The sequence below is a fragment of the Rattus norvegicus genome, chromosome 20 (genome assembly GCF_036323735.1).
Source record: "Rattus norvegicus strain BN/NHsdMcwi chromosome 20, GRCr8, whole genome shotgun sequence".
NCBI classification, from domain to species: domain Eukaryota; kingdom Metazoa; phylum Chordata; class Mammalia; order Rodentia; family Muridae; genus Rattus; species Rattus norvegicus.
The window spans coordinates 12944579-12972564 of NC_086038.1; the positions used below are offsets into that span (position 1 = coordinate 12944579).

The 27986-nt window shown below is 51.6% G+C and overlaps 1 protein-coding gene across 4 annotated transcripts in view; it reads left to right on the top strand.

Moving 5' to 3' along the window:
- Positions 1–27986, top strand: part of Cabin1 (calcineurin binding protein 1) — a 122052-nt gene that overhangs the window by 51829 nt on the left and 42237 nt on the right. Inside the window, exons 25-28 of one of the 4 annotated variants that reach the window (XM_063279580.1) lie at positions 1015–1166; positions 2973–3078; positions 17036–17218; positions 22412–22494. In XM_063279580.1, the coding sequence (XP_063135650.1) occupies positions 1015–1166; positions 2973–3078; positions 17036–17218; positions 22412–22459 (489 nt within the window). In that variant the 3' untranslated portion in view covers positions 22460–22494. Of the gene's footprint in view, positions 1–1014; positions 1167–2972; positions 3166–17035; positions 17219–22411; positions 22744–27986 lie in introns of those variants that run through there. The other 3 variants (XM_039099130.2, NM_053575.2, XR_005497345.2) reach the window with 3 other exon arrangements.

Genomic DNA, 27986 nt, shown 5'->3' on the forward strand with positions numbered 1-27986 from the left:
GAGTTCACAGCTTCCCAAGACCCTGAGCATGATCGCTTTATCTTTTCAGAGGCCTCAAGCACTGACCCTCAGCCGTCCCATATGGCTAGTAAGCGCTTGAATTTAGGCAGAATCTGTTTCTTGTTATTTTCCTGCTTCTAGGGCACAAGTTTTGGGTCCCCCCCCCAAATGTATTTGTTTGTTTTAAGAGAGTCATAAAATTCCCAAGAATATAAGACATGCAAGTCCCCAGTGACCCTGGTGTCTCCTACTTCGTAATCTGGACTAAGAGTCCAGCTGCATTCGTGAAGGTCTAGGTGTTCTTCCTGTCACTGTGTTGGTAGGAACACAGTTGTAGGCTCCGTAGCTCGCACTTTCCTTGGGCACAGTGTAGCAGAAAGTGTGGTAAACTTGGCTGCTGGCTCCGTTCTTCCCGGTTGCTCAGAGCACTTGCTTACCTGAGAAGCCTCTTGTGGGCTTGGCCTGTGGTGTGAGGAAGCGTGCACCCTAGTCTCACATCAGGGAGCTCTCTCAGGAGTGCTTCGGCGGCTGACGTGTAAAGGTGGCCTTGTAGACCGTCTCCAGTTTGACCGCGGGCGGCACCCAGTTACTCTAGAGAATGGCACGGTGAGCCGTTGCTTCTCTGGCCATTCTAAAGCCCTCCTTTTAAGACTTGCCCATCTTGTGAGCAAACAAAAAACACTGCACTTGGGAAGTCGAGATGGGTCAAAAGGTCCAGACACCCTCAGCTAAATAGCAGATCAAGTCTAGTCTGGGCTACAGCAGACCTTGAGCGGTGCCCACTGCCTGTCACTCTCATTATCCCACCATCATGTGCTCACTTAGGATGCTGACAGTATCCACTTTAATTTTCAGTGCTGATTTGTGCTGGGGGTATTAAAGCTAAAAAGGACAGGCAGTGTGTGGTAGCTTGTCTCCCAGGGCAGCAGCCTGCTTCCAGTATGGCTGCTTCACCTGAGAAACAGGCCTTAGATTGGAGAAGGCTGTTTTATTATGCCAGAGGTGTTGTTCTAGGTGTACTTCCGGCTCCATGCGTCCATCCTGAAGCTCCTGGGCAAACCTGACTCTGGGGTTAGCGCAGAGGTCCTGGTCAGCTTTATGAAGGAAGCAGCAGAAGGACCTTTTGCCAGGGGCGAGGAGAAGAATACACCTAAAGCTTCAGAAAAGTGAGTACCGGCTTGCAGGGACCCGGGTGGCTCATTTCACTGTTAGATAGTGTTTGGAGGAGGGCCACTGGATGAAGGGGAACTCAGAACTCTGTGGAGCTGAGCTACTTGTACTGGGTTTGTGGGAGGGTGTCTGCTACCACCCTCGACTCTGGCATTGGCTGGTGCAGCTGCCTACCTTCAGGGGTGAGTCCTGGCGAGAAGCCAGCCTCGCCCTCCTGCTCCAGTGGGACAAAGCCTTGTCCTGTGCAGAACATCCCGACAGATTAAGTTGTCCTGTTTCCTCTTACCCAAGACTCAACTGGATGACTTCTGAGGCCCAGTGACACTGCTCTGGAGTACCAACGAGGCTCCTCCTTCAATGCCAGGGAGAACTGGCCTCTGTCCTCAGGATCTCCTCAGTTGCTTGGGGACTGATTACTTTTCTCCTGACATAGCTGTCTTTGGGTCCCAGATACTTTTTTTTTGTTCTTTCTGCCCTGATGCTGGATTAAGCCCCTCCCATCTCCGAGGCCCCACCTGGCTGAGGATTATGGGGAACCCAGCAGAGAAAGCTGTTCCCAGGCCCTGTCCCTGAGAACTGTCTGTTCATGGCTGAAGCTAGTCATGTAAACCGTGCCTCCAACAAGCAGTGCTCAACTCTGCACACACAGTGTAGTCTCTGCTGTGTGAGAGGTGACTTAGGTTGGTACAGTGTGCTCAGCCGCTTTCCAGGGTACAGGGAAGTTTCCTGATCATCGTTTTGCTCTGAAATATGTGACATATAAATAATATCTGAACACATTGTAATAAGGACATCAGACAGTCATACTGAGACTTACATTGTGACAGACCTCACCAGAATTGGTCTTCATTTAGTTTAATTTCTCAAATAGGTTTGTGTGTGTGTGTGTGTGTGTGTGTGTGTGTGTGTGTGTGTGTGTGTGTGTGTGTGTAGTTATTTGCACACATGCAATTGCAGGTTTATTTTGCTTTTGTGGTACTAAAAGATTGAGCTCAGGAGCCCGTGCATGCTAGGCAAGGGTTTTGCCGCTGTGCTACCCCTCCAGGTTCCTTAACTAAAAACAAACAAAACAGAACCCAAGCAAGGCACAGCTGCTCTGGAGGGGCCCTCGGTGCAGGGCGCTTGCCTTTGTGGGTTTGAACTGAGCAAAGTGTAGCTCAGTGTCCCTTTTCATTTCAAATGCTGACGGGCCAGAGTGCAAGCATGCTTCCTTGCCCAACTTCCCTGCTTTCTCAGCCCCTAACTCAAGTAGCAGGGCTGTCTCTGCTCTGTCTCTCCTGGTAGTTGTGGGGGTTGGCAGGGTGACTTTCCCGTTTTGTGTTTGTGTTTCCTCTCTCAAACTTCACCAAAGAAGCAGTGAAGGTGTTTTTAGTTGCTTACTCTTTGGCAGTGACACCGACTGTGCTGACCTGTTTAGTTAGCGCCTTGTCCCTGCCCCATACCTTTTGCTGCATAGTATGGGTAGCCTGAGTTTTATGTGGATGCCCATGTGTCAAGGATCGCCTGTGTTGAGCTGTCTTGCAGAAAGACTCTGACTTGGTGTGCATGCTGAAGACATGCTTGCTACCTCCCCTGCAGGGTTTCCTGGGCCTGAACCAGATGCTGTTAGCCCTGGCCAGAAAGGTTGGGCAGCATCCATTTAGAGGCTGGAGGCTATGAGGGTGATATGGGGGAAGCCCTTCCTCCCTAGTGCATTAGCCACATGAGTCAGGGACCACTCAAGGTGTGTGGACAGCAGCCCTGGGAAGGGTGCTGACCCATAGGAACATTTGCTTCCTCATAGTGTGAACATTGATGTGTAGCTCTGTCCCCACAGGGAGAAGGCCTGCCTGGTGGATGAGGACTCCCACTCTTCAGCTGGGACACTGCCGGGCCCCGGAGCCTCCCTTCCCTCCTCCTCTGGCCCAGGTCTGACATCCCCACCTTACACAGCCACTCCGATTGACCACGATTACGTCAAATGTAAAAAACCCCGTCAGCAGGCGACGCCGGACGGTATAGTCCCTGTTCTCCCTACTGTGCCAAGGGCGGCACCAGCGTGGGGGGTGCTTGAGCGACTTCATTCGTCGCTCTGTTTTGCGAGGGGGGTGCTGGGTCTGGGGTGACACGGGCAATGTTGCGGCTGTTCATTTACCTCATGGATTCACAGTGCTTGTGCTTCCAAGACATGCTCAGGTCGCCATCTGCCTACTCGCCCACTTGGGAGGCAGGGAAAGGGCAGGTCTGGTGGAGGCAGCTTCCTTTTGAGCTTGCATTTTCCTACCTGCAAAATGGGTGTGCCCACAGGCTGCCTGGAGTGATTCTTGTCACTGTCCGCTCCATGTGGGCTGTCTGTCGGCAGCGCACTGTCATGGCTCTGTTGCTCTTGGGCCTCCAGAGGCTGTTTCATGTGGGAGGAGGCAGGTGGCGACTCTTCAGTCACATTCCTTACTAACATTATTACATCAGGAGGCTTGCATGCTGGCCTGTAGCGTGATCTCTCCATGTTCCCACCTGTGCAGTAACAAGCTGAGGGCTCGGGGACAGGGCACTCAGGATAAGCAGCCTGATGGATCCAGGGCTGTTGAGCAGGAACCCTAGAGAGGTGGTGGTCATGCTGGAAGGCAAAAGGCACCGTCACTCCACGTCACTCATCTCATCTGAGCTGCTGCTCCGCCTTCAAGGATGGTGATGGGACACTCCTGGGTGCTCTAGGATTGGCACCAGGGCTGTTCCCATGTCAGGTGGTTCTTAGGGAAGGATGCATTCTCTAGGTGCCATGGTAGCTCTCACTCTGAGGTCTGGTAGAGAGCTGAGGGGCAGGGCTTGTGCCGCCTTGGCTCCATGGAGGTCTGCCTGCTGTACAGTTTCCTGGCGAGCATGGGTGTCTGTCCTAAGCTTGCTGTGTTGAGATCCATTTCAGAAAAGCTTCGCAAAGGATGACACAGTGGCTAGGGCTTCCTCTGCTCCTCTGGGGCTGGTGATCTCCTGAGAGAACAGAACACTTGAGCATCCATCCATCTAGGTTTGGTTTGGGCCTACAGCATACATGTTGGAAAAGAGACTGAGGATCTGTGCATGTCCTGTGCCTCACCACCTCCCAGTGGGCTGTGTCTGTGATGTGTTTATGGCTCTCCAGAGAGGAGCTGACCCCTGCTCCTCCATCTGCAGCTCAGCAGATCCCTCTATGTAAGAGTCTCTTCCCCATCTTAATTAACTCATATTCGCAAGAACCACCCTGTGCCAGCCACTGGCTTTTGAAGAACTAGGAAAGCACAGTAGAAGTAGACCCTTGCTCTGCCAGTTTCTGCTAGATTCCCTTGGTGCTGATTCAGCCCCACACCATGTTGCATCTGTCTGCCATGCTCTTGGACTGGGGAGGACCTGAACCAGCAGCCCAGCCAGCTTAGACTGCAGGTACCATGGGCTTGGCTGTCCGCCCACAGGATTGATTATGCTTTTAGAAGCAGGACGGAGGGAGGCAGGAGTGCCTCAGAGGAGCCCATGGCATCACTCGGCACTGATGGACTTGCTAAGCCACGCAGCACATGTGACCCTAGAGCGATTAGGGAACTGCTGCTGGTTCAGGAACTGGGTGCTGGGCATGGCAAGTGTACGGTGCTAACCTAATGGTTGTTCTGAAGTTCGCAGAGCGAGAAAGTTCAGATATGCTTTCAGCAGTTCCAAAATGACTCCTGTTATCTGTGGAGCCCCTGGGCTTCCACACCTCACTGTTGTCCAGCCCCAATACATGGAAAGCATAGCACTTTAAAATCCCCTAGCCTCTTCACCCTCTGCGGCCCTAAAGACATATCTGTAACAGAAAATGAAAAGAGCCCTAACATTAGTTGTACTCTTCAGATGTGGTAACCTTTTCATCCGTTTCTGGTTCCTAGGAAAGGGCCACACTTTAGGCAGAAACAAGCAGGTTGCAAGGTAAGGCATTTGCCAGGAGTCTGAAGCCACGCTACTTCTTGCTACTCCTGCTTCACGAGCCGACCCAAGACGGGGGATTAATACCTCCTCTTAAGTCAGAGGCACCCTCCCAGTGCAGCTAGGGTGCTTCTAGCCTGATAACACTTGGACTAGGGAGTGGAGGTCAGATGGAAGGGCAGGGGCAGTACAGGCCCTGTGGTGGAGAGACGGAATTCCAAACCAACTGCACCCATTACATGCTTAGCCCTCAGACAAGGGCCTTGATTGATTTTGCACTGCCTGGCCACTTCTAGATGCAGTTCTGCAGGTCATCCGTGAACTAGAACCCCATAGAGTGGACGGCCAGGTCCTGGGGGATGTCATTATTCTTGGGTTTTACCCCAACTTTCTGGCCAGAATATGGCCACAAACGATGTGCATCGCCATGTGGCTATAGGCAGCTTGCCATTTGATAGCCATTTGACAATCGTTCCTCCTAAGGTGAGACCCAGCTCCACTGCCTGACCTGTCCCGTCTTGCAACATGCTGCATGCACTGAGGGTGAACACTTCCTGCAGGCTACCTATCACACTTGGTGAAAGCTTTGAGGCCGCAGGAGCCAGTCATCATATCCAGCTCTTCTTACCCAAGTCACAAGGCCACCTTAGACTGACCAAACAGATGGGAAGGGAGGGGGAGTTGAGGTGCAGTATCCAGCAGAGGCGCTGTTGTCCCAACTCAATCAGCTCCTTCCAGTGTATCTCCTGGAATTGGCCCATATACTTCGTATTGACACTCCCTGTCTCTGGGCAAAATGGCATGAGAAGTACATGTCATGTATTCTGTCACCTTCAGGGGCTCCTAGTCATTGTTGTGTGTGCACATCAAATGGCAGATGCTCTTGTTCTGCCCTCCGTGCTAGTTGGTACAGGTGTGTGCATATGTGTACATGTGTGAGCCATCAGGCTTCTCCACACAGCACTGTATGCTGTGCCAGGCCGGGTCCAGCAGGTGCCTGCAGGACGGCAGTATGTCTCCATCTTCACAGCCGTCAGGCTTGGCAGTGGGCTTATTCCCTAAAGAAAACGAAGCCGAGAGCAGTCAGGCTTCCTGCTTGTTGGGGTGGAGCAGAGAGAGAGAGAGAGAGAGAGAGAGAGAGAGAGAGAGAGAGAGAGAGAGAGAGAGAGAGAGATCAAAGTCTCTCCCAGGACAGATGATAGTTCTGTGTTGTCCTGGTTGGAGGCTCCTCAATGACAGGTGCGTGGTATAGGGCCCTTCCTAAGTGGCTTTTGCCCTCATTTGATCTGGTTAATTGACTTTCAGGATGTGTCTATAGCATTATTTATTGGATGGAGAGCCCCACTGTTTGTCCACCTGTCTCGCTCCATGTCACTTGAGAGTGTCAAAGTCAGGAAGGGCCTCAGAAGCCGGAGGGCTTGCCCTGCGGGCTGTCTGGGACTCTGACAGATCTATCCAGGTCTGCTGGCGGTGCTGTGCCAGGTGCACACACCAGCCCTGTCAGTTTAGAGGAGGGAGCCCCAAGTCAGTTGCATAGCTGAGGAGTGGGTGAACCAAGGGTCAGCACTGGAGGTGTGAGAGTGCATGTCCTAGAGGCTTGGCCTGGTTAGGGGTAAAAGGCCACGTTTAGCCAAGTTCTGTGGTCCGTGTTGGCAGACAGGACAAAAACAGCTGGAGCCTTGGGCGCTGGTATTGGTGGCTGCAAGGGATGCCCACTCTGCCCCATTACCAGCATGGACAGAGCTACCAGGGAACTCAGGCCCTGGCTGTCGAGGGGTACATTGAAGGGAAGCTAGGGTAGCATGCCCTCTCCACGGCCATCCATCCTCACCCACCATCCTGTCACTGTTGTGTGCTGCTCGTCTCCATGCTCACCTGCCCACCCTACACGGCCTCCACCAATATTGCCCGTGCTGCCCCTAACCCTGACCACACTCTGTTCTCCAGGCTTTGTCTCTCTGCTTGCACCTGTCACGGCTCGCTTCAGGGAACAGTGCAGACGCATGCTCAGCCCTCAGTCCGGCTCCCTGCTTCCCCTGTGACCAGGAGCACCTTCATGTCTGCTGGTCCTGTGATTTCAAAAATGTGTGTTTGATGTGCTGTGCTTGGCTTCTGCCAACTGCCCGTTTCCCAGTTCTGGCCTGACGCAGAGGCAGTGGTAGCCTCTCCCCTGTCCTCCTGCCTCCCTGCCTGGCAGGCAGTTCAGGCCTGTACCCCCTTTGCTTTGTTCATTTGTTCTTAGAACAGCAACAGAAAGGCAACAGACTCTAAAGACACCAAATTCCCCTTGTGAGGACAAGTGTGAAAACTGCAGATTGTCATGATAGCCAAAACTCTGAGTGGCTCTATGTACTTCACACTGCCCTGACTACTGAGGGCCAGGGGTTGCAAGTGACTCTTCAGTTGGTCCTTCCTGAGCCTGGTCTTCACCCTGCTCTCCCAGGGAGACGGGCAGGTCGGTTTTCGTGGGATCTCCGTATTCCTGTAGATAGACCTGCCCAAAGTGGGAGGGACTGCCAGGGGAGCCCTTGCTGTTCCGGGTAGTCAGCTGACATCTTCCTGCTCCACTCTTACTCTTAACCTCTCCGAGACCCTCTCTCAGGCCAGTGCTGATGGCGGCAGTTAAACAGCTCCTGCTGTGTGCTAGGCATGGAGGAGGGCACCATGGGAAAGTCCAGCTGAGAGTGTCCTGACCCTGCTGTGGTTGGACCTGCATGCCCCCGGGTGGTGTCTTGAGATGCTGGGTGGTTCTTTGGGTTTGTGGGTGGGATGACTGCTATCAGCCTACAGAATGCCGAAGGGATTTTGGGGGGGGGGGGCAAAGAGTTGGAGAGCTCTGCAGTGTGTTGGAGTGGGCCCAAAGGGCTGCTGTGGGAGGAGAGCTCAGGAGAGCAGCAGAGTGACAGGGCCACAGATACTCTGCTTGGCTCCAGACACAGATTCTCCTTGGCCTTTATTGGAGGAGCCTTCCCGGAAAATGCATTGGATAGCTGTTGGCTGCCAGCCGTCCTGGTGTCATCTGTTCTTGGCGATTGAGTTCAGAGCAGGTTGAATTCTCTCTGGCCAGTATATCTCCTGACCTGAGCTACAGGGTGAAAGGGACTGACTCCCAGTGACCCTCAGACTCACAGCACCACCACCCTCTGAGCAAGGTGGAGCTTGAAGTGTCTGGCATTGCTTCACTGACTCAGGAAAGCTGGCTGACAGGGTGGGAACGCAGCCTGTGTCCCCATAGTGTGATGCCCTGCTCCCCCCTGCTGCTTTCTTCTGTCTCAAGGTGTCTGTGCTTCTGGTGTCTACCATCGGTGCCTCTGCAGTCTCTTCAGCCTGCCACTGGCACCTGTGTTTCCCGTGGCCAGCCCCATTCCTGGTGGACCCATGAGTCCCATTCCTGGTGGACCCATCATTTCCTGGTAGCTAGCTGACAAAGACCAGCTGGAGAGGATTTTTGCCTTCTTGGAAACTTCTCAGAACATTTGTTCTACTTGAGTTGGTGGTTTTAGAAACTAGTTTTCTGGTTGGCAGACATTCTGATCTCTTTAGGGTGACTAGTGAGAGCCCCTGCAATCAGTGAGGTGATGGCCAGTCTTTTTCTGCATCTTCATTGGCTAACCTGAGCGAGTAAACAGGAGCTGTTGTAAGTTATCTGCTGGAGCAAGTGTCACAGACACATTGAGGGAGATCCTGGAAGCCCGCATCTCAGGAGGAAGCTCTGTCAGACCGGGCATCCTGTCGTGTTGAGCACAATTAATCCTGGGTGAAGAAAGACTCAAAAGAGAACCTCCTTTCAGAGCGGTTGGGACAGGCTGCCATTCTGTCACCAAGCCAGCCCCTTCCCACTCTGTAGTGGGCTCTTAGTCCTTTGACTCCTACCCTGGAGGTAGAGAGGTAGAGGTGCCAGCCACAGGTGACTGGCAGCTGCTCTTTGTCCCCACTTGGTGCTCAGAGCAGGCAGGCTGGAGAACCAGATCTTTGTAGTCTTGCCCCAAGTACTCGTTACTATGAAAAGTTGCCATGTACGCAAGATTTTAAAAGAACATTGAAATGAAAAGTCAGGCCCAGGCTGCTGCCTGCTTGTTGTGCTGATCCTCTTTCCTGCTGACCGCCAGGAAAATACACACACTCCTAGCTTCTGAGACTCAGGGCTAATGTGGGATGTGTGTCCTGTCCTTAGGGGTCCCATTCACGTGTCAGTCTCTTGCTAAGTTGATCATAAAGGATTTCTGTAGATTTCTTGCTCTGTCTAGGGCAACCTGCAGTTTCTGTCCCAGGACCCCCTCAGAGATAGAGCAGATGGCTGAACACTACCTGCCTTTGCCTCTCTCTTTGTGGCTCTCTGCAAGCAACCAGGAGAGTAGTCTTTGCTTTAGTAACATTAGCCAAACACCCACCCTCGTCCTGCCGAGGCCCTCTGGAGTGTCAGTGTCGGCCTCTTTGGACCCTCAGCTACAGGATCCCAGGTAAGGTCTGCAGTACCCCGTGGCAGCTGTGTGGAAGAGGTAGGACTGAAGCTCAGTTCTTAGCTCTGTGCTCTCGCCAATGCCCTAGCCCCATGTGTCTGCCACACACTCCCTACTTTTATCAGTGTGCCAGGCTGGATGCTGTGTGAGTGGGGATAAAGCTGAGTTCAGCTCTCCATGAAGCAGGTGTAGTTCTGTCCAGGGAAGGTGAGTCCTCCCCAAGTTACAGAGTGATGCATGGGAGCACCGCCCTAAAGGAATCTGATGGCCCTGCTCTCCCAGAAGTCTCCTCAAATTCTGGCCTTCCTCAGTACACTGGCCCTTGCTTGGCTATATGCCTGGCGAGCTAAGAAGACTTCTCTGCAGAGGGCCTTCTGGGAATCAGGAGGAAACAGTGTGGTCATCCTTTTTCCTTCAGCCCCACTGGTGAGCCTCAAGGGCAAGGCTTCCTGAGGAGGAAGAGGAGGAGGAGGAGGAGGAGGGAGAGGAGAAGGAGGAAGAGGAGGAGGGGGAGGAGGAAGAGGGGGAGGGGGAGGGGGAGGAAGAGGAGGAGGAAGAAGAGGAGGAGGGGGAGGGGGAGGAGGGGGAGGAAGAGGAGGAAGAAGAGGAGGAAGAGGAAGAAGAGGAGGGGGGGAGGAGGAGGAGGAGGAGGAGGAGAGGCTGCCCCAGGCTTCACTCATTTTTGCTCGTTACTCTAAGAGCCTCAGGCTGGCCTTATGCTGTGGGAGAGTAGCCAGGCTCCGTTGTTTGTCTGATTTCACCTGATGGCCCCTGAGCCATCTCCTTATTAGCTGGGATACTCTTAACACATGCTGTAATGCTCCTGGCAGACTTTCCCTCTTACCTTTGTCTGTTTGCCTCCCCAAGGTCCTCAGCCAGCTGTACCTGGCAGATGTGGCTCCCTGGGAGAGGAGATGGGAGGGCTCTGCGTGTGTGCACGCTACAGCAGCCTACTTTTTTATGTTAAAATCCGATCCTGACAGGTGGTTTAGGCTGGCCCCTGCCTCAGCCTCCTGAGTGCTGGCTGGGGTTATGGGTGTGTACCACTGTGCTAGGCTTCCAGACACCTACTAAGAGCTTTTCATTCATCTTTACCCCTTTACTGAGAAAGAAGTGAAACTTGGCTTCCTTCTGACCAGTTGGGTTCTTTCTTTTTCTTTTTTTTTTTTTTTCTTTTTTTTCGGAGCTGGGGACCGAACCCAGGGCCTTGCGGTTGCTATGCAAGCGCTCTACCACTGAGCCAAATCCCCAACCACCAGTTGGGTTCTTGATTTGGAACCATATGTGTCTTCTCGAAGTTTATAATCAGGGTTATCTTAAATCACTCACCATTGTTTCATACTCACCAGACCTGAAGGGACAGAGAAAAATGGAATCCTGAACTTTGCTGCATCCTATTAACATATCTTATTTGAAGAAATTCACCTCTGCTAGGTGTGGTCCCAGAAATCAAGAGCCTGAAGTAGGAAGACCCCAAGTTTCAGGGCTGTGAAGTAACGTTCTCTTTCCTCAAGGAAGAGAAAGAGAGGAGGGAGGGGCAGCAAGACGGATGGCTCATCAGGAAAAGACACATACACCACACCCGAGGGACCTTCGTGACAGAACTAGTTATCTCTCGGACTTCCATGTACACACTGTGGTGTGTGTGTGTGTGTGTGTGTGTGTGTGTGTGTGTGTGTGTGTGCATGCATGCATGCATGAGTTCATATATACACAATGAAAAGAAAGACATGGGGGCTGGGGATTTAGCTCAGTGGTAGAGCGCTTACCTAGGAAGCGCAAGGCCCTGGGTTCGGTCCCCAGCTCCGAAAAAAAAAAAAAAAAAAAAAAAAAAAAAAGAAAAGAAAGACATGTAGCTTAAAGTGTCTAGTCTTGGGCTGGAGAAGATGCCTTTCTTCCAGAGGACTTAGTTCAGTGCTCAGCACCCATGTCCCGTGACTCACAAGCTCCTGTAACTCCAGCCTCAGGATTCAACCCCTCTGGCCTCTGAGGGCACCTATACCCAGGTGCACAGGCACAGCTACACATAATTAAAAACAGCAACACTCTTCCATTCTGTTAGTCTTGAAAGAAGCAGGACGGGAGAAGATGCTTACCCTCTCTCTAGCCAAGCACGACTCAAGCTCATGATCCTCCTGCCTCTCCTAGTGGGTGTGGGAGTTAGAGGTGTACACCTGGCTTATGTGCTGCTGAGAATTGAGCCTAGGGCTTTATGCATGCCAGCAAAGTCCTGCTGACTGACCTACAACCCGGCCCTTGTCGTCTTCTGTTTCTAATGCCTGTGAGACCCTCCAATCACAGAGTAGGCAGCAGCCTTGCCAGAGCGCCCTGCTGCCCCCAGCTGCCCCAGCCTCCCAGTCTTTGTTGTGTACAACCTCTAACCTCCTCCTAGCACTGTGACCTTTAGGTGTCGCCACAGGACTGTGGTCCTCCCTGAGGAGAGAACTGGAGCTACCACAGCATCCTCAGGACCAGTGGCAGCCTCTGCTCTGCCAGCTTCATAGAGCTTCTCATGCAAGTGAGAGGTTGGGGAGGAGCCCTCGAGTGCATCCACAGGCCTGTCCAGCCTCGGTCCCTCCCCTATGGCTGCTGTTGGCTGTCTTGTTATTGTAAGAGGCTGAAGAGAATGTTCTCTCTGCTGGGTGTTGCTTTTCAGTGGAGCACAACCCTCCATTCTATCATCTCTTCTTGCCCACAGCATTCCCGTTATAGTCTGGCTATCTTCCCTGTGTTGCTGGTGGAACCAAGGTCCCCTCATGTTGAAGCATTGCGAGGGTATTAACTCATTAGGAGTAAATACCCATTTGTTCAAGTCAATCCTCTGTTTTTATAATGATCACAGCTGGGATTCCACCAAACTGGTAATTCTTTTAGGCCCAGAGCCTAGCAGCTTGAGAGCCAGTGAGCGAGTGGGGCAGCCTGCCAGTGGGTGAGGTCATCCTGGTAAGGCTGGCTTCCTGAAGCTCAGTGTTGGAAATGCTCCCCGGGTTGCAGTCACCTCAGCATGTTTCCTGTTGCCTGAGATGAGCTGGCCCTGGCCTGGATCTCGTGGGGATGGTAACAGCAAGGGCATGGCCTGCATCTTCTAGGGGCTTTCAGGCCTCCCTGGTGTTGCCCAAGCTAATCACGTTCCTGTCTGGGCCGGAGTGAATGCTGTAGGATGGGATAGGCCATTAGCTATGTGCAGTCATTAGCTTGTGATATGTGATAGAGCCTGTGGAGATCCCAGGCTCAGGAATAAGGACACTAAAACGTGTTAAAAACGTGAAATGGGAGCCTAAAGCAGTAGACCTATCAGCCATGTTTGTCTAGCATGGCAGTGGCAGCCGTGAGATTGGAATGTGGGCCTGAGACCTGTAAGTTCAAAGTTCTTCAACAAGGGCTAACAGGATAAAGCCCTTTACCGGAGTGCCGTCTGGAGCCCTGTCAAGACGGAAAGAGATAGCCGAGCACAGAGCTGTCCTCTGGCTTCCTGTATATGCGTGGAACTCCTTTCTTTATAATTACTAGAAGTGCCGTGGTCACCATCTGTCAGTATTCTCTTTCTACAGAGACAGCAATGGGCTTGCAGAGGGAGCAGTGATTCCGTTATGGTGGAGACTCAGGTTTGGAGTTTCTTCTGAGTATAGGCCTGGCCTTCACCCCTCATTCAGGACTTGGGAAGTCTTACAGCCTGACCCTGAGAGTAAGGGAAGAGCCCTTTGTCAAGTAAGACAGTTCCAGCTTGGATCTGATCTGTGACCCAAATCCTCTGATCTTATTACATCTGGCTAGCCACGCTTAGGACTTACTGGGCTGTGGGCTTGACAGCCGTCTGCCCTGTGCTGCATGTTGACACCTCTGTCTCGTCAGAGCAGCAGAACAGCTGCTGGAAGTCAGAGCTGATTCTCAATGTCCTATGCATGCCTCTCGGCTCGGGGTGGGTGTTCGTGCACTGGTTAAGAATGGACATCTGTACCCACTGCGGTGTAACTCAGCAAACTCCATTCAGAATCAAATTTCTGATGGCTAATGTGAGGCATGATTGGTAAATCACACCTAGTCTTCTGTATGGGTTCTGTATGGATAATTGGGTTGACATTTTTATGTGCACCAGGTACTGCACCGACACCGTGTGTTTAATGGCCTATGCAGTCATAATGACAGTTTGGGGAAGGAAACACTGTTCCTTAGTTTTACACACAGGGGAACCAAAGTGCAAATAAATGTGGCGCAGTCTTTAGACTTTCCAGGCTTGGGAGCGGAGGAGCAGGACTCCAGCACTGACGGTCTGCCTGCCTGCCAGACTCTGGGCTTTCCACTTTGTGGAAATAATTCCACCTTGTTTTTCATTTGCCCACTAAGCAGCTCATACAAGCCCCTGATTACCTGCTGATCTGGTCACCAGTGTTTGATTCCTAAGGTTCTGAAGGAAGACTGGGAGGGCCACAGTAGGCTGTGTCTGCCCTGGTCAGTGACGCAGGGAGAGTTTGAACTTGGCTCTCTAGATCCCTGTTTCACCCTCAGATGCCCACACTACATTCTCACTTGCTCACTGATCGCGTCCGGGCTAGCAATGACATCATTAATCATCACCAACCTTATGAAGACACTGCACTTCTTCACGGCACTGGGGGCCTCCCGGTGTCCTTGGTGTCTGTTCATTTTACCTTTGCGTGTTTTACAAGGCTACGTGCTCTGCTGTCCCTTCAGGTTTTTGACATCAAGTCTCTAAGTCATCGGTGCTGGCCTTACACTAGCATGAGTGCTAGCAACAGCACGCCTGTAGACGGCCTTGTTTGTTCATCATCACGTTCGACATTTCTAGAGACATTTCTATTATACGGGTCCAGCTTTCTCTCTGGGTTCGTATTTGTTCTATTTTAACATCTCCTGACTCATATATTGATAATAAATTTACTCGGATTCTCTGTATCTCAGAAAGGTCTTTGTTTACTTCCTACCTTGTAGGAAATTATCGTTACTGATTCAAAAGTCTGGATTTTTCCCCCTGCCCTGACACAAAGATATTATCTGGTACATGCGTACATGCTTTCTGGTCAGAAGTCTGTTGTTGCTTTACTTTCTTAACCTTTTAAAAGATTTGTTTATTTAATGTGTGTGAGTGTTCTGCCTGGCCTTCGGTGTTGGGCCCGTGGCCCTAGAGTTGTAGATTGTTGTGAGACACCATGCAAGTGTTGGTGATCGGGTCCAGAGGCTCTGCTAGAGCAGCAAGTGCCCTTAACCTCTGCTCGTCCCTCCAGCCCCGTGGGTCTTCCTTTTTCTGAATCCCCGGCTACAGTCTGTTCATGTGTGATCCCTCTGTCGTGTGTAAACAATCCTTCCTCTGTGCTCTCTGAGGTTCTCGGTGACTCAGTGTGCTTCATTATTTTTGGAAAAGTCTGTGTTTTAAATTTTGTAGTGCTGGGGGCAAACCCAGGGCTTTGCATATGCTGGACAAATGCTACTCTTTCATTTCTGTGACTCTGGGTGAGGGGTTAGAGCGCTTATGTATGTGCTCTCTTCTGCTTTGCCACCCCACCCCTCTAATTTGGATTGTTTATATTCCATCAGTTTTAAGTTTTGTTTGTGATGCCAGGAATTAAGTTTATTTTTTTTCCGTATGTGTATTTTGCTTGCATGTATAAATATGTACAGTATGTGAGTGGCTGATGCCCAGAGACCAGAAAGGGTGCTAGATCTCCTGGATCTAGTGGTTTTGAGCCACTGTGTGGGTGACAGGAACCAAACTCAGGTCCTATATAAGAACAACCAGTGCTCTTTCTTAACCCCTGAGCCATCTTCTCAGCCCTCTAGTTTAAGTTTTGATCCTTCAACCTAGTTGTGTCAAGTCTGCTGGGAAGCCTGGCCAAAAGCATTATCTCATTTCTGGTTATTGTTTTTTTATTTCTAGAAACTGCATTTGACTCTTCTGTATAATTTCCAGCTCACTCTTAAATTTGCCATCTGTTCGTGGGTAGTATGCAAGTTTTCCACTATAGCTGTAACATCCTAATTATAGCTGTACATCGCATTAATTAATTGTTACTATTTTAAATAGTCAATGAACACCTCCAATTCTAGTTCTGTTATTTTGCCTCTTTACAGTATGGGTTTTTGTTTGTTTCTTCTTTTTCTTTTTTTTCTTTTTTCTTTTTTTTAGATTTATTTATTATACATGAGTATACTGTAGCTGTCTTCACACACAGCAGAAGAGGGCATCAGATCCCATTACAGATGGTTTTCAACCACCACGTGGTTGCTGGGATTTTGAACCGGGGTCCTCTGGCAGAACAGTCAGTGTTCTGAACGATGAGCCATCTCTCCAGCCCCTTAGTTTCTTAACACATGTATATATTTCTTATAATTTTATAGTGAATACCAGATATCACATGTAGGACCAAAGAAACTGACTGAAGTGAATAATATTTGTTCCTGGAAGAGATACACGTGTGCTGCCTTTGGGGCTCTGAGCTCGGTTACGGTCTGCGGTTGCTATGATGGCTCCATGTTTTCTCCAGATGACACTTTGCTCAGCTCTCTAGTTCTCTTCTCTGCTTTAGGCGTCTGCAGGCTCTCCCTGCTCACTCCTCTCTCCTGCAGCAGATTCTGCTCTGCTTGTTTTGCTAGTGGGTAATTGCTGGCTGTCCTGGGGCAGAGGCTTCCCTCTGTTGATTAAGCCTCAGACTTAATCTATGTCCCTGCATCTCAGGGGTACAGCTTTCTTAGTGACCCTGTCCCTCCCTAGTGGTGGGTTCCCTGCTTTTTCTTATATCAAAAACTCTCCCCTTTTCCTTACCCTGTATCCTGGAGGCAGCACGATTTGCTGCCTGTGCCCTGAAACTGGAGGTTTTGTCCCTTAGGAATGAGGCTCCAGATGAGCTTCATGTCCTTTAAGCTGCACCTCCTCCCTAGGCCTGTGTTCTTTGAGCTTCCTCCCAGCCCTGCCTCTGGTCGTTCTCCTAGAGTGCCTGTGGAGACCTGAGAGGAACAGCCAGGGAGTGATACAAACTGCCTTGTGTCCAAGACTCAAAGGAATCTAGACTCTTTGTTCTAGAACATACATCTGCTTGAAAATATTTGCTGGTTTTTTTGTTTTGTTTTTTGGCCTCTGGGCCTTCTCTTAAGTCTCTATGGCAGCACTACACAGTGGTGACCAGTCTGTCTCTTCTCAACTCCATACCTCCCAGAAGCATATTGGTAGCTGAAATTAGCCATAGTAGGACTATCCCTACAGTATACAAAGGACATCGGGCTTTTCCCACAGGAGCCAGTTGCTGAGTTTGCCAGACTACTGTTTGGAGAAACTCAGGAAGGTTGGCCGTAGAGTTTGGTGCCTTTTGTGAGGGGCTCAGGGCCTCTCAGACGGTTGGGCTCAGCAGAGTTAGAGTGATACGCAGAGGATGCTCGGCTGCAGGGCAGTCCTGGGCTCTGTGGGAATCTAGCCCTAGTAGATCTCTATGCTAGAAGTGGTGTGAGTTCATGCTCCTGCCTTTTCCTCCTCCTTCCTTCAGACCGAAGCCAGGACAGCACAGCTGTGGCACTGTCAGACTCCAGCTCAACACAGGACTTCTTTAATGAGCCCACAAGTTTGCTGGACGGTTCTCGAAAGCTCCTTCCAGAGAAGAGGATCTCTGGGCTCAGTGCTCAAGCAGGACCAAGTGGTAAAGACCTTCCAGGGCCCACAGAGGAAAGAGGTAAGACGCCTAACTTGCTAAATTGGGCCTGCTTTGATCACCTGGGGCAGTCCAGGAAGAACTGAGCTCTGAGTTCTGGAAAAGCTCAGGCCCAGCCTGGCCTCCATCTTCATGGCCTCTGCTTCTTCACCCAGCATGCGAGTGGGAAAGTCACTCACCCCTCTAGGCCTCTGTTCACACTGGAGGATAGGAGTGTCCCAGCGCCAAACCCCAGGAATTGTGAGGATTAAATAAGGCAGCTTTTGAAGATGCTCTGCGACACTTGTCATACAGTGATGACACATTTCCCTGTTGGGAAGGCCATGTTCACAATGTCAGTGTAGTACGCCTGCCCTGCCTTGGTGAATGAATGGTTTTCAGAAAAAGTCATGGGATTCTGAATGTCACAAGTATGTTTTCTTTTTAGTCTGAATCATATCAGACTTCTTGGGAAATCTGCCTTTTTTGGGCAGAGAGCACTGATCTAAGCCTGGGATATGCCCAGCTCCCTTGGGATCCCTTGGCTCTCCTGTGTGGCAATCTACAGAGCCTTGCTTCTAAGTTAGCAGTATGATTATAGGCGGGCTGCGGTGTCCCTGCTGCCACTCCTAAACTGTGGCTACTTAGCCATAGATTCTCAAAGCTTCCTTTTCTGGTGTGTGTGTGTGTGTGTGTGTGTGTGTGTGTGTGTGTGTGCTGGTGTGCATGTGCTTGGCACACACGTGGAGGTCAGAGCACAGCCAGGTCTGCACCTTTTCTGGTGTGTGTGTGTGTGTGTGTGTGTGTGTGTGTGCGCTGGTGTGCATGTGCTTGGCACACACGTGGAGGTCAGAGCACAGCCAGGTCTGCACCTTCAACCTTGTTTGTTGTTTGCTGCTGTGCCTCAGGCTGGCTGGCCTGTGAGTTTCATGGATTCTCCTGTGTCCACCTCCTATCTTGCCACAGGAGCTCTGGGATACACGTGTGTGCGCTACTGTGTCCAGCGTTACATGGCTTTAGGCAATCTGGATTCAGGCCCTCATGCTTGTACAGCAAGTCCCTTCCTCATTAGTCTTCCCAAGAGCTTTCCCGTTCTTGGTAATGCCATGTATTTGCCAGAAAACCCAGTCCCATATTCAGATGTCCCAGACCAGACACTGCCTTCTAAGACACCTGAGAAGGAAAGCCTTGAGGCCTTTTCTGAGGCTGAGAAAGGGTGAGGAGGTCAGCCTTAGTCACTGCTCTCTGTTGCTTTCTGGGTGGGCTGGGTGGCCGGTAGCCTGCATCCTCTGGGGCCTGGGCCCTAACCTCAGCAGGTTTCTATGCAAGTTAGAGGCTCACTTGTAACTGTGGTGGTGGGCCAAGGCCATTAGAGGAGGATAGGACTCTTCTAGTTCTTTGTCCCTGGCTGTCCTTATAGGACTCTTATCAGATAGATTTACCTGTGCCTGGTCACCATCAAGAGACAGGTTAAAGCTGGGTGTGATAGTGCATGGCTTTAATCCCCACACTTGGGAGGCAGCCAGGACTACACAGTAGGACTCTGTCTTAAAAAGTAGCAAGGGGGTGGGGGTAAGGCTAAAGCCGCAATGTGGTGATGCATCTCTAACTGGAGCTCAGCAGGCTGAGGCGGGAGGGTCACAGGTTTGATAGCAGAATGAACACAGAGCACATTTTGTCTCTGAGAACCAGAAAGAAGAAGAAGTGCAGCCCTGCCCCACTTTCTTGGCAGTCATTGTGCTGTCCCCCTTCCTGTTGGCTGTATTCTGTAATGGAAATAAATGCACGTTAGGAAACTTAGAATAGAGAGGAGCACGTAACGTGCCTCGCACACTCTAGCACAGCACTGCTAGTTTTACTCTTAGACACGGAGACTCTGCTGATGTTCTGTGGCCCTCTGTGCTGTTAGCATGTCCCTGTAGACTTCCGTGTCAGTGACTCCCTCCTTGCGGTGGCACAGGAGCCTGACAGGTGTAACTTAAGGGAAGAAGAATTTATTTTGGTTCACACAGTTTGAGGGGGTGGGCTCTGCAGCGGAAGCTGTGGCGAGCGAGACTTGGTATGTCTTAGCAGATAGTCAAGAAGGTGTAAACTAAAGCCAGAACAGGGACCCAGCTATCACTTCAAAAGCTCGGTCTACCCAGCGTCCTCCCTCTGGGCACACACCTTCCTGAAGTGGCTGTGAAGCAAGCGTTCAAACGACTTAGGGGGTACATTTCCCATCCGGCCTCTTTGCATCCTGTGCGCGGTAGGACCTACTAAGGAGTGTGCTACCATCCTGTCTCTTTTACTCAGAACTGATCTGGGGGAAAGGGACATACGGTGCATTGCTGGCCACGGTAAGGAATGGTAGGTCAGAGCCAGAGGCTGTTAAGTGGTTGGCGGGCTTGAAGTGGCATGTTCTGTCCCTGTCTCTCCTCACTCCCAGCCTGCCTTAGGTGTGTTCTCGGCCTCTGTGCTGTCCTCTTAGCCCACAACTAGCTCTCAGCCTCCCTGAGACAGCCAGAGCCGCAGGCCAGCGCCCACTGAAATCTAACGCATCTCTTGACCTTGCATTCTTCTGGGCAGCCCTACCACCAACCTGCTGCTCCCTCCCATCCATACGTACCACGGACTCCGGGCCCTTGTTCATGCATTGGGTGCCCACTGAAGAGCAGACTATGATAGGTCCAGGTCCACTGCAGGCGGTGGATACTGAAGGGAGCAGGGTCTGCTTTCCCGATCCTGCCTAGCCCCGAACCTTCCTCCCTACAATGTCACCCAAGTGCAGATGGTCCGGTGTTCAAGAGACATTTACACTCGGGCTGTTTCATGTTTCTGGAGCTCTCCTCTGCACGAGTCAGATCTTCAAAGTATATGCTCATATTATGTAGGCAGAAATAGTAAAATGAGAGGGGGCGGGGAGACAGTACTTAAACACAAACTCCCTCTGTAGTATGTAAAACCCAAAGTGTAGCCCACACAGTGAACACTAAGACCTGCTGCACCATGGCCACACATGACCTGTACTTTCTGGTCACTAGTGACATTGTCTGTGGTTGACAGGTCTGTGCTGGTGTTCAGCAGTGTCCCTTCCACCCTTCCCAGGAAACCACTAGACAGAGCCAGTTCACCATGGCGGGCTGACATGCTTCTTAGAACACTCAGGCTTTGCTAGCCTTGGTACGTGCACTGGCAGCATTCTAAACCAGTTCTTGCCATAAAGACCCAGTTTGGGCTGCCTGGCAGTGTATGTTTCTCTCACCTTTGGGTGGGAGTACCGTATCATACCATCTTCATGCGTCTGGTACTGGGCTATTCCTTGACATCCTGGCCGGAAGCATCATGTGGACTTACAGCCATTTCTGACCCCTTTTCTTCTACAAGAAAGTGGAAAATTGCATGGTCTGTGAGGCCCAGCTAGCAGAGGGAGTGGATGTTTGGGTGAGGCAGCTCAACTCATCTTTCCTAGACTCTTGGGCCACTCAGAACTCTGAGCAACTGAATTGTAACTGCCAGAGATTGCCATTTTCTTTGGTCCTTCCGCTGTGTATACTGAACTGGACTAAATCCTTCACTCTGCCTGCTTTCCATGAAAACTGTGTTCCTGAGGCTGTATGTCTGAGCATTGAGTGTCATCTCTGCCCCCTGACCCCTGACCCCTGACCCAGGCCAAGGGCTGGATCATCATCCGATTCCCGGAGCCCCAGCTGGGACCATAGCCATTGTCCCACTGCTTGTGTTGAGCCTTGTTCGGAACACAGAGACCTCACGTGCTCATGGGCAAGACGATGGTAATCCTGCAAGGTGGGTGCCAGCTCTAAATTAGGGGTCCAGATAGCATCCTAAGCCCACAGAGAGGAGCTGACAGCACGGTATCATGGCAGCAGAGACCCTCAGGACTTCTGACAGTCACCCAGTCCACTGCAGATACTGGGGGAGCTGGGGTGATACCCTGGCCTTATCCCTAGCACTGCAGAGCAAAACAGGGTACAGTAGGAGCTAGAACAGCCCTACTAAGTTCTAGAATGGGCCCTATTAAGCTCTGGGCTCCAGGGAGGGAAACAGTTTGTGCCATTCCTCTACCTGAGGTAGGGAGACCCAAGAGAAGAAACACTGAGTGGCGTGCTGAGGTCTGTGGGCGGGCGAGTGAGTGAGTGGGGGGTGCGGGGGGGGGAAGCAGAGGTCAGTGTGTGTGTGTGTGTGTGTGTGTGTGTGTGTGTGTGTGTGTGTGTCCAACTGAAGTGGCAGTGGAGAGGAGGTGTTCTGGGAGCTGGGATAGCAGGGAGCTGGCTGCTCACTTCATTCCTTGACACAAAAGAACAACAGCGGCCAGCCCTGCCACATACCTGAGGTCTGCCTAGGTCTGCTGGTACTTGTATGGAGATAACCTGGAGCCTTGGTCCTTGTCCTCTTGATTCTGCCATATTAGGTTTCAGTTCTTGCCAGGCCTTCCTCGTGTTAGCAGGAGGGCTGCTGAGACTGTCTTCAGAATAGGTCAGACTGACGCCTTCAGACAGGCTGTGCAGGATATGCCAAAGTCAGGATACCTCAAGGCAGTGGGCCAGAAGCCACCGATCTCTGCGCCCTGGGCCAGAGAGCCTCCTCCACGGGCAGCCAACTAGGCTGTACCTCAGAAGGGGTGGTGTGAGGCCATTCAGCTCTGCCATCTTGAGGCTGATCCTGGGTCTGCCATGCTAACAGAGGGGCAGGATTGACCTCAGGTGTTGGACTTGTCAAGCAGGGACCGTACCTACCACACAGCACACCTGCAGCAGCTCAGAGAGGAGTGTTGGGTAGACCGTAGGCCGAGGAGCTTGCTGCCAGTAGAACAGGTATTTCACTTGCCAAGCCTTTTCCTGGCTGCTTGACTAGCAGTGGTGATGTCTCCTCCCCTGTGTGGGCTGCTTTCTCGTGTACCTAGACCATGCCTAATAGCACCTGTGTCACCACTCACTGGGTCAGAGCCAGAGCCCAGCTTGGAGCTCCTTCTCTCTGTCACCTCTGGGACCCCTGCTGGAAGCCAGCAGCACCTCCTGTTTCTTGGGGCAGGAGCCTGTGTGGCCACAGCCAGTAGGGGTAGAGCCAGAGCTATGGGGCTCTGTGTCTCCCATCGCTGGGTTCATTGCCCATCAAGCATGGGTATCAGCCTAGCTGTCCCCTGTCACCTTACTGAGCTCTTCCATTATTTGTGATAGACGGTTGCATAAAAAGAGCTCAAAACCAAGTAGCTTCTCTTCCTCCTCTCAATTGTAGGAAAAACGGAGGAGTCTTTGGAGAGCACAGAGGCCTTCCGGGTTGTAGAACCAAGCGTCCAGAAGCCTGTGGCAGATTCCTCGGCCTCTGCTTACATCCCCAGCAAGCCCGCAGTGTCCACGCCCCCTCCGTGGGATGGGAAGAAGAGGAGTGACCCCCTAGGGGAGCCAGTGGCTTTCCCTCAGGGGCTGCCAGCAGGTGCTGAGGAACAGCGCCAGTTCCTCACAGAGCAGTGCATCGCCTCCTTCTGCCTGTGCTTGAGTCGCTTCCCACAGCACTACAAGAGTCTCTACCGGCTGGCCTTTCTCTACACCTACAGCAAGACTCACCGGGTGAGAAGGGCCCTGAAGAGGGATGTTGGGTATGATGATGGCCACTTCATCCAGACAGGTGTACTGAAAGGCTGACAAGCAGAACCAAAACAGCTTGGAACTTTGGGGTCAGGGCTTGGGTAACTCATTTGGGAGGGATGGGGAGCAGAGCCTCAAAGCCAGAGCCACTCCAAACTGTGGTCCAGCTTTCCCTCTTTGCTGTCACCCGCTCTGGACTCATGGCTACAGTTGCCGGATCCGTCTTTGAAGCCCCTGCTTCCCAGATGTTGGGTGCTGCAGCCTCCCTCAGCCCTTTTGGAAAGCAACAGCTGTGCCCTAGTTGTCACTGCTCCCAGGGGCTTTCCAGTCAGACCCTTTCTTCTGGCTTTTAGCATTGGTGGAAGGATCAGAGTGACCTTCTTTTCCCTAAGTCATTTCTCATTCAAGAGGTGGCAGGGCGAGGTCCCCTGCCCCTGGTGCCTGTTCCTCCAAGGGGGTGGCAGGTTAAAAATGCACACATGAGCAAGCAGAGCAGCTCTGTTGTGACCAGCATGACAGAGAGGCTAGCAGGTTGCAGAGCAGTGGCCAGCCAGTGCCAGCAGCCCAGGAGAGGGCTGGGTGGTGAGGGCCAGGAAGAGCTAGCAGGACCTTTCGAGCAGGGTGGTTTATAAGACCTAGCTGTGAGGCCTGCCTTTCTGTGACTCCTGATTCACTGCCGCCCCTGTTCTGGGCCCCACCACACTCTAGATGTTTGAAGAACCAAGTAGGGTAGTTGTCTGGAGAAACAGACCCTGGCTTGGCACTGGTTATTCCTCGTCCCTGCAGTGACTCACGTGTTCATGTAGCTTAGACAATTTTCTAAGAGCTCAGTGGGTGAAATTAGCCTCAGCAGCCCTGGGGGAGGGAGAAGTTCAGCATTGTCAGTCTCTGTAAATCAAACAACAGTAGACTGGCTTGCCTGGCTGCCCTTGGCCATTGCTGCTGACCCCTATTCAGAAAAGCTGGGCTCACTCACGGCCTGGCCTACTTTGAGCAGTGGACCTCACCCCTGTGCACCAGACTTCTGTACACAGGGTTCTAGGGGTTCTTAAATTCCAACCAGCACATGTCTTCACTGCTCAAGAAGTGAGCTGCACATCTTCACTGCTTTAGTCACTCCTGCTAACCCTTTCCTCTGGAGAGCTTCAGAGCTTGGGGACAGAGCCTGTCAAGTCCCTGTGAGGGATCGTCAGTGTTCAGTCCGGCCAGCCGTGCTCAGCTCAGATGGCTCTTGTTCTCATGCCTTCCCAGCAAAGGCTGAGGCAGATGTGGGTGCAAATGGTCGGTATGGATTGTTACCCGGGGAAGCAGGGAGGAAGAGGTGCAGGTGGGAGGAGGAGATTGTAAGTCGTTACACAGGCCCAGCAAGCATTTATGCCCTGCTAAAGGCTTTCTCTGCATCCCAAGGGTGCTGGCGTGCAGGGTGTTTAGCATGCCCAGACATTGTTGAATAAAGTTGCCCCCTTCGTTGGATGAGAGTTGTTAAATAGATATTTCAGAGTTGTGTTAATGTCAGAATTAAGTAAATGCAAGCAGGGTTGCACTCCTGCCCTCCCCACCATGGAGAGGTAGTTGCGGAAGTGTTATAAGATCAAGACTATCCTTAGTCACAGAGTTTGAGTGTGAAGTCAGAGAGAACCAGAGGGATAAGGGAGGAGAAAAGACATAGAAGAGTGGAGGAGAAAACCCTAATTCCACACTCTAAACTCAACAACCTTCTCAGGCCTGACACTGCTACTGACTCTGTGCACCGATGATGTAATTGGGGGCTGTGGCTGTGGCCTTATTACTTTGTGTCTGGGGACCTGGGCTTCAGTTTACCAGGGCTGAGTGTTGGAACGAAGTATGCGTGAGGCCCGTGGTTTGCCCAGGACGCACGCAGTTAGCTCCATTGTTCTCCACTGCTAAGTGTGTCCTGCTCTGTGTGATCTTCCCACTTGTACTTTTCCCATGACTGTCCCTGGGTCGTTTGGTCTCTGTGGTGGATCATGCAGATGGACCCAGCAAACCCAGCCATGCCCATGAGTGTCCGCTGGCTCTTTTCTTAGCCAGTTCTAGATTGGGTTTCTTGGTTTGTGGAAGCGGAATGCTAGCCATGACTCTAAGAGATCTCTTGTGGGTGGACACTGTTCTCGGTGTTGACTTCCTGTAGAGACAGCACTGTAGGAAGCCAGTGAGTGTTTCTGGGAGGCCAGGTAAGCTCTGAGCCCTGACCAGGCACCTGGGCTGCCTTTCCTAGGCTGTCCTCGAAGGCCTTTGCTAAACCCAGTTGCCATCTGCAATCTGAGTGACAGATTAGCACCAGGCCCTACCGAGTGTTTGAATTAATACCTCCCTTTGCTGAGGGCTTAGCCTCTATCAGAGGGTGAGTCTTAGGTGCCAGCCCTGCCAGTTCCTCTGACGGACTGCAACTCACTGTAGCTGACTGTCAGAGACATTGGCTGGCAAGCACTGACCTCTTTCCACACATAGCTGTTTGGTGACAAACACTTCTCCAATGTGTGTATTTGACAGCGACGCTTTTTTTTTTTCAAATCTTACTTATAGGCTTAGCAGTGACTTTTTTCCTGCTGCTGTTTTGTGGCTTGGTGGCCTACTGGACTGTCAGGTGTCTGTCTCTTTTGGGATCCAACTGGCAGAGCTTCCCTGGGTTGGGTGGTTAACTGCTGCTGACCCCTTTGGTCTTTCTCCTGTCCCACCGGGTGCAGTCCTTATCTCACTGTGTGTTCTGAAGGAGGTACAGGCCCAGGCACTCTTGGAGGCTCAGGGCTGTTTTGTTGAAGGAGATGGTGGGGATACACAGAATTATTGTGATAATGGGGGTGGGTGGACAATGGCTGTCCTTTCTTGTTAGCCAGACCCTTCTCTCTTATTTGCATTTCTGTACCTCCTGCCCATGTGGCCACACCCTGCAACTGAGTTGCCAAGGGATAGGTCTTCCCCTGAGGCATCCCTGATGCCTATGTGCGGCTGTCCTCCCACCCAAGACTGATTTTGCTAAAAGGGGAAGATGAGGGTAAGCATATGTTGAGCTCCATGGTGGGCAGAGAGCCCAAGTCCTTCTGCCTTACACACACACCCTCAGACCTCAGCTAGGGAGCTTGTGCAGACAGCCACAAGGGCTCACTGGGGTCCACACTGCGGCTGGGGTGCACCCTCACCAATGGCTTCTCCCAGCCTCTCTTCATGAATTCCATCATGACTTCAGAACCAGAACCGCCTAGGAATCATAAGCATTAACAGTGCAGCCATGGCTCCCCTCTGAACTATAGCTTCTGTGTGCTTGACCATAAGGAATTGTTTGCGCCTAAGGACATGTTTTCCAAAAATCTTTACCTCAGTGCTACTGGTCTGTTCTGGATCACAGCTGGTTCTTCAGCCCTAGCCAACCAGTATCAATTGTTCCAGCACAGCAAGGGTTTCTCTTTAGTGGTCCTGTCTCCTGTTAACTATAGCCAGGTTATCAGCTCCACTGATCAGAAACACATACCCTTAATACAGAAACGTCACACAGAGTGTAGCTGTGAGTCTTTGCTTCCTTGAAAACCTTCACAAGCCTGGGTTGTATCTCAGCATCGTGTTCCAAAAGCCCACAGTGCAGCCCACAGAGCTCCGAGCACACAACTTTTCTAGCCCTAAGTTCAGACTCTTCCTTAATCCTCCCCGAAACATGGCCAGGTCTGCCACAGCAACTCTATCTCTGGTATTAATTTCTGTCTTACTGGGGTTTATTTCGGCCTACAACTCTCAGGCCACAATCCATCTCTGAGCCAAGTCAGAACAGGAACTGACGAAGCCATGGAGGACCCTGTGCCTAGTGATAACACTGCACAGTGAGCTGGGCCCTCCCACAGCAGCAGATTAGGAAATGTCCCCACAGACATACTTACAGGCAATTAATGAAGGCATTTTCTCAACTGTGGGTTTTCTTCCTAAATAACATTAGCTTGTGTTCATTGGGGAGGAGGGAGGAGGGAGGGCACAGATTGATTGTTTTTTCGACATGGAAATCTTTTGGGGTAATTTGGACTGGAGAACAGGGTCTCACCCTTTAGCTCAGTATGGCCTAGAATTTATTACATAAGTTCTTAATAGATAAAAAGCCTGTAGCTCAGGCTAGCCTCAAACTTGTGAGCAGCCTTCTGCCTCAGCCTCCCTAGTGCAGAGATTTCAACCCTCCATGCTCAATGTTGGACTCCTGATTGTGCACTGAAGGCTGCCTCCCTTCTGCTTGGAAGGGTCCTTTGAACCTTTGGGGCCAGAGGAGGTGAGAGACATTGCCAGGGGAAGGCTGCTGTTTTTCCAGTTCTTACTCGCTCAAAGGGATAGAGGCATGCAAGTCTAAAGGGCTTTGAACAACAGCATCTGTTACAAACAAGATTCTGAAAGCTTGGAAAATAGAACACTGTAGCAGCTAGTGAAGTCAGGGAGGAAATCAACTGGATGCAGGAGTGGAAAGGGTAGCATGACTATTTAGACAGAAAGGTCAGAGAAAGAAAACCTTTCAGCCAAAGGTGTGAATCAAGCCCTGGAGCCCTGAGACCCCTGAGGAAGCCAACAGTAAAGGCTTCCAGGTGGGTGGTACAGTTGCACACCCTACTGAGGTCAGACTGGGCCTGGCAGAAGTTGATGGCAGGGAGGAGAGCTGAAGAGGATATAATCACAGGCTGGCTGGGAGCCCTAGGCCCAGTCAGGCAACAGAAGTTTTCGGGGCATTGTTGCAAGTGAGGTTAAAGCCATTGTAATGGGGTGTGGGAGAGGGGGGCATTGTGCGGCCTTAGGTTGGGAGAGACAGGCAGTAGCAGTTGCCCTTTGGGGACTTAGGATCCAAGTTCGACTCCTTGAAGGGGCCTGAATGGAAAGTAAGAACAGACCATGAAGGAGGAGTCAGGCAGTGCTGTCCATATCATTCCCGAGAGGCTGGTGACCTCTGACCTGGGCTCAGCCTCTAAGGGGCTTTGCTTGGTGACCCCACAGGGCACTGAGTCCAGGAGAACATCTCCTCCATTGAAGAATTTCCCCAGGAGTAGTGGGAGGATTGTGTCTCCCCTGCCGTCCTCTGACGTGGGTGATGCCTGTTGCCTTTGCACATAGCATTGTTTCAGTTCTGCTTCTGCGCTCATGCACACAGGTGCCTTAATTACCACAACTTTAATGACCATACCACGTTTTCTCGGGTGAATGGGGCACACTTTATTTCACCAATTCTTTTTCTAAACATGGAG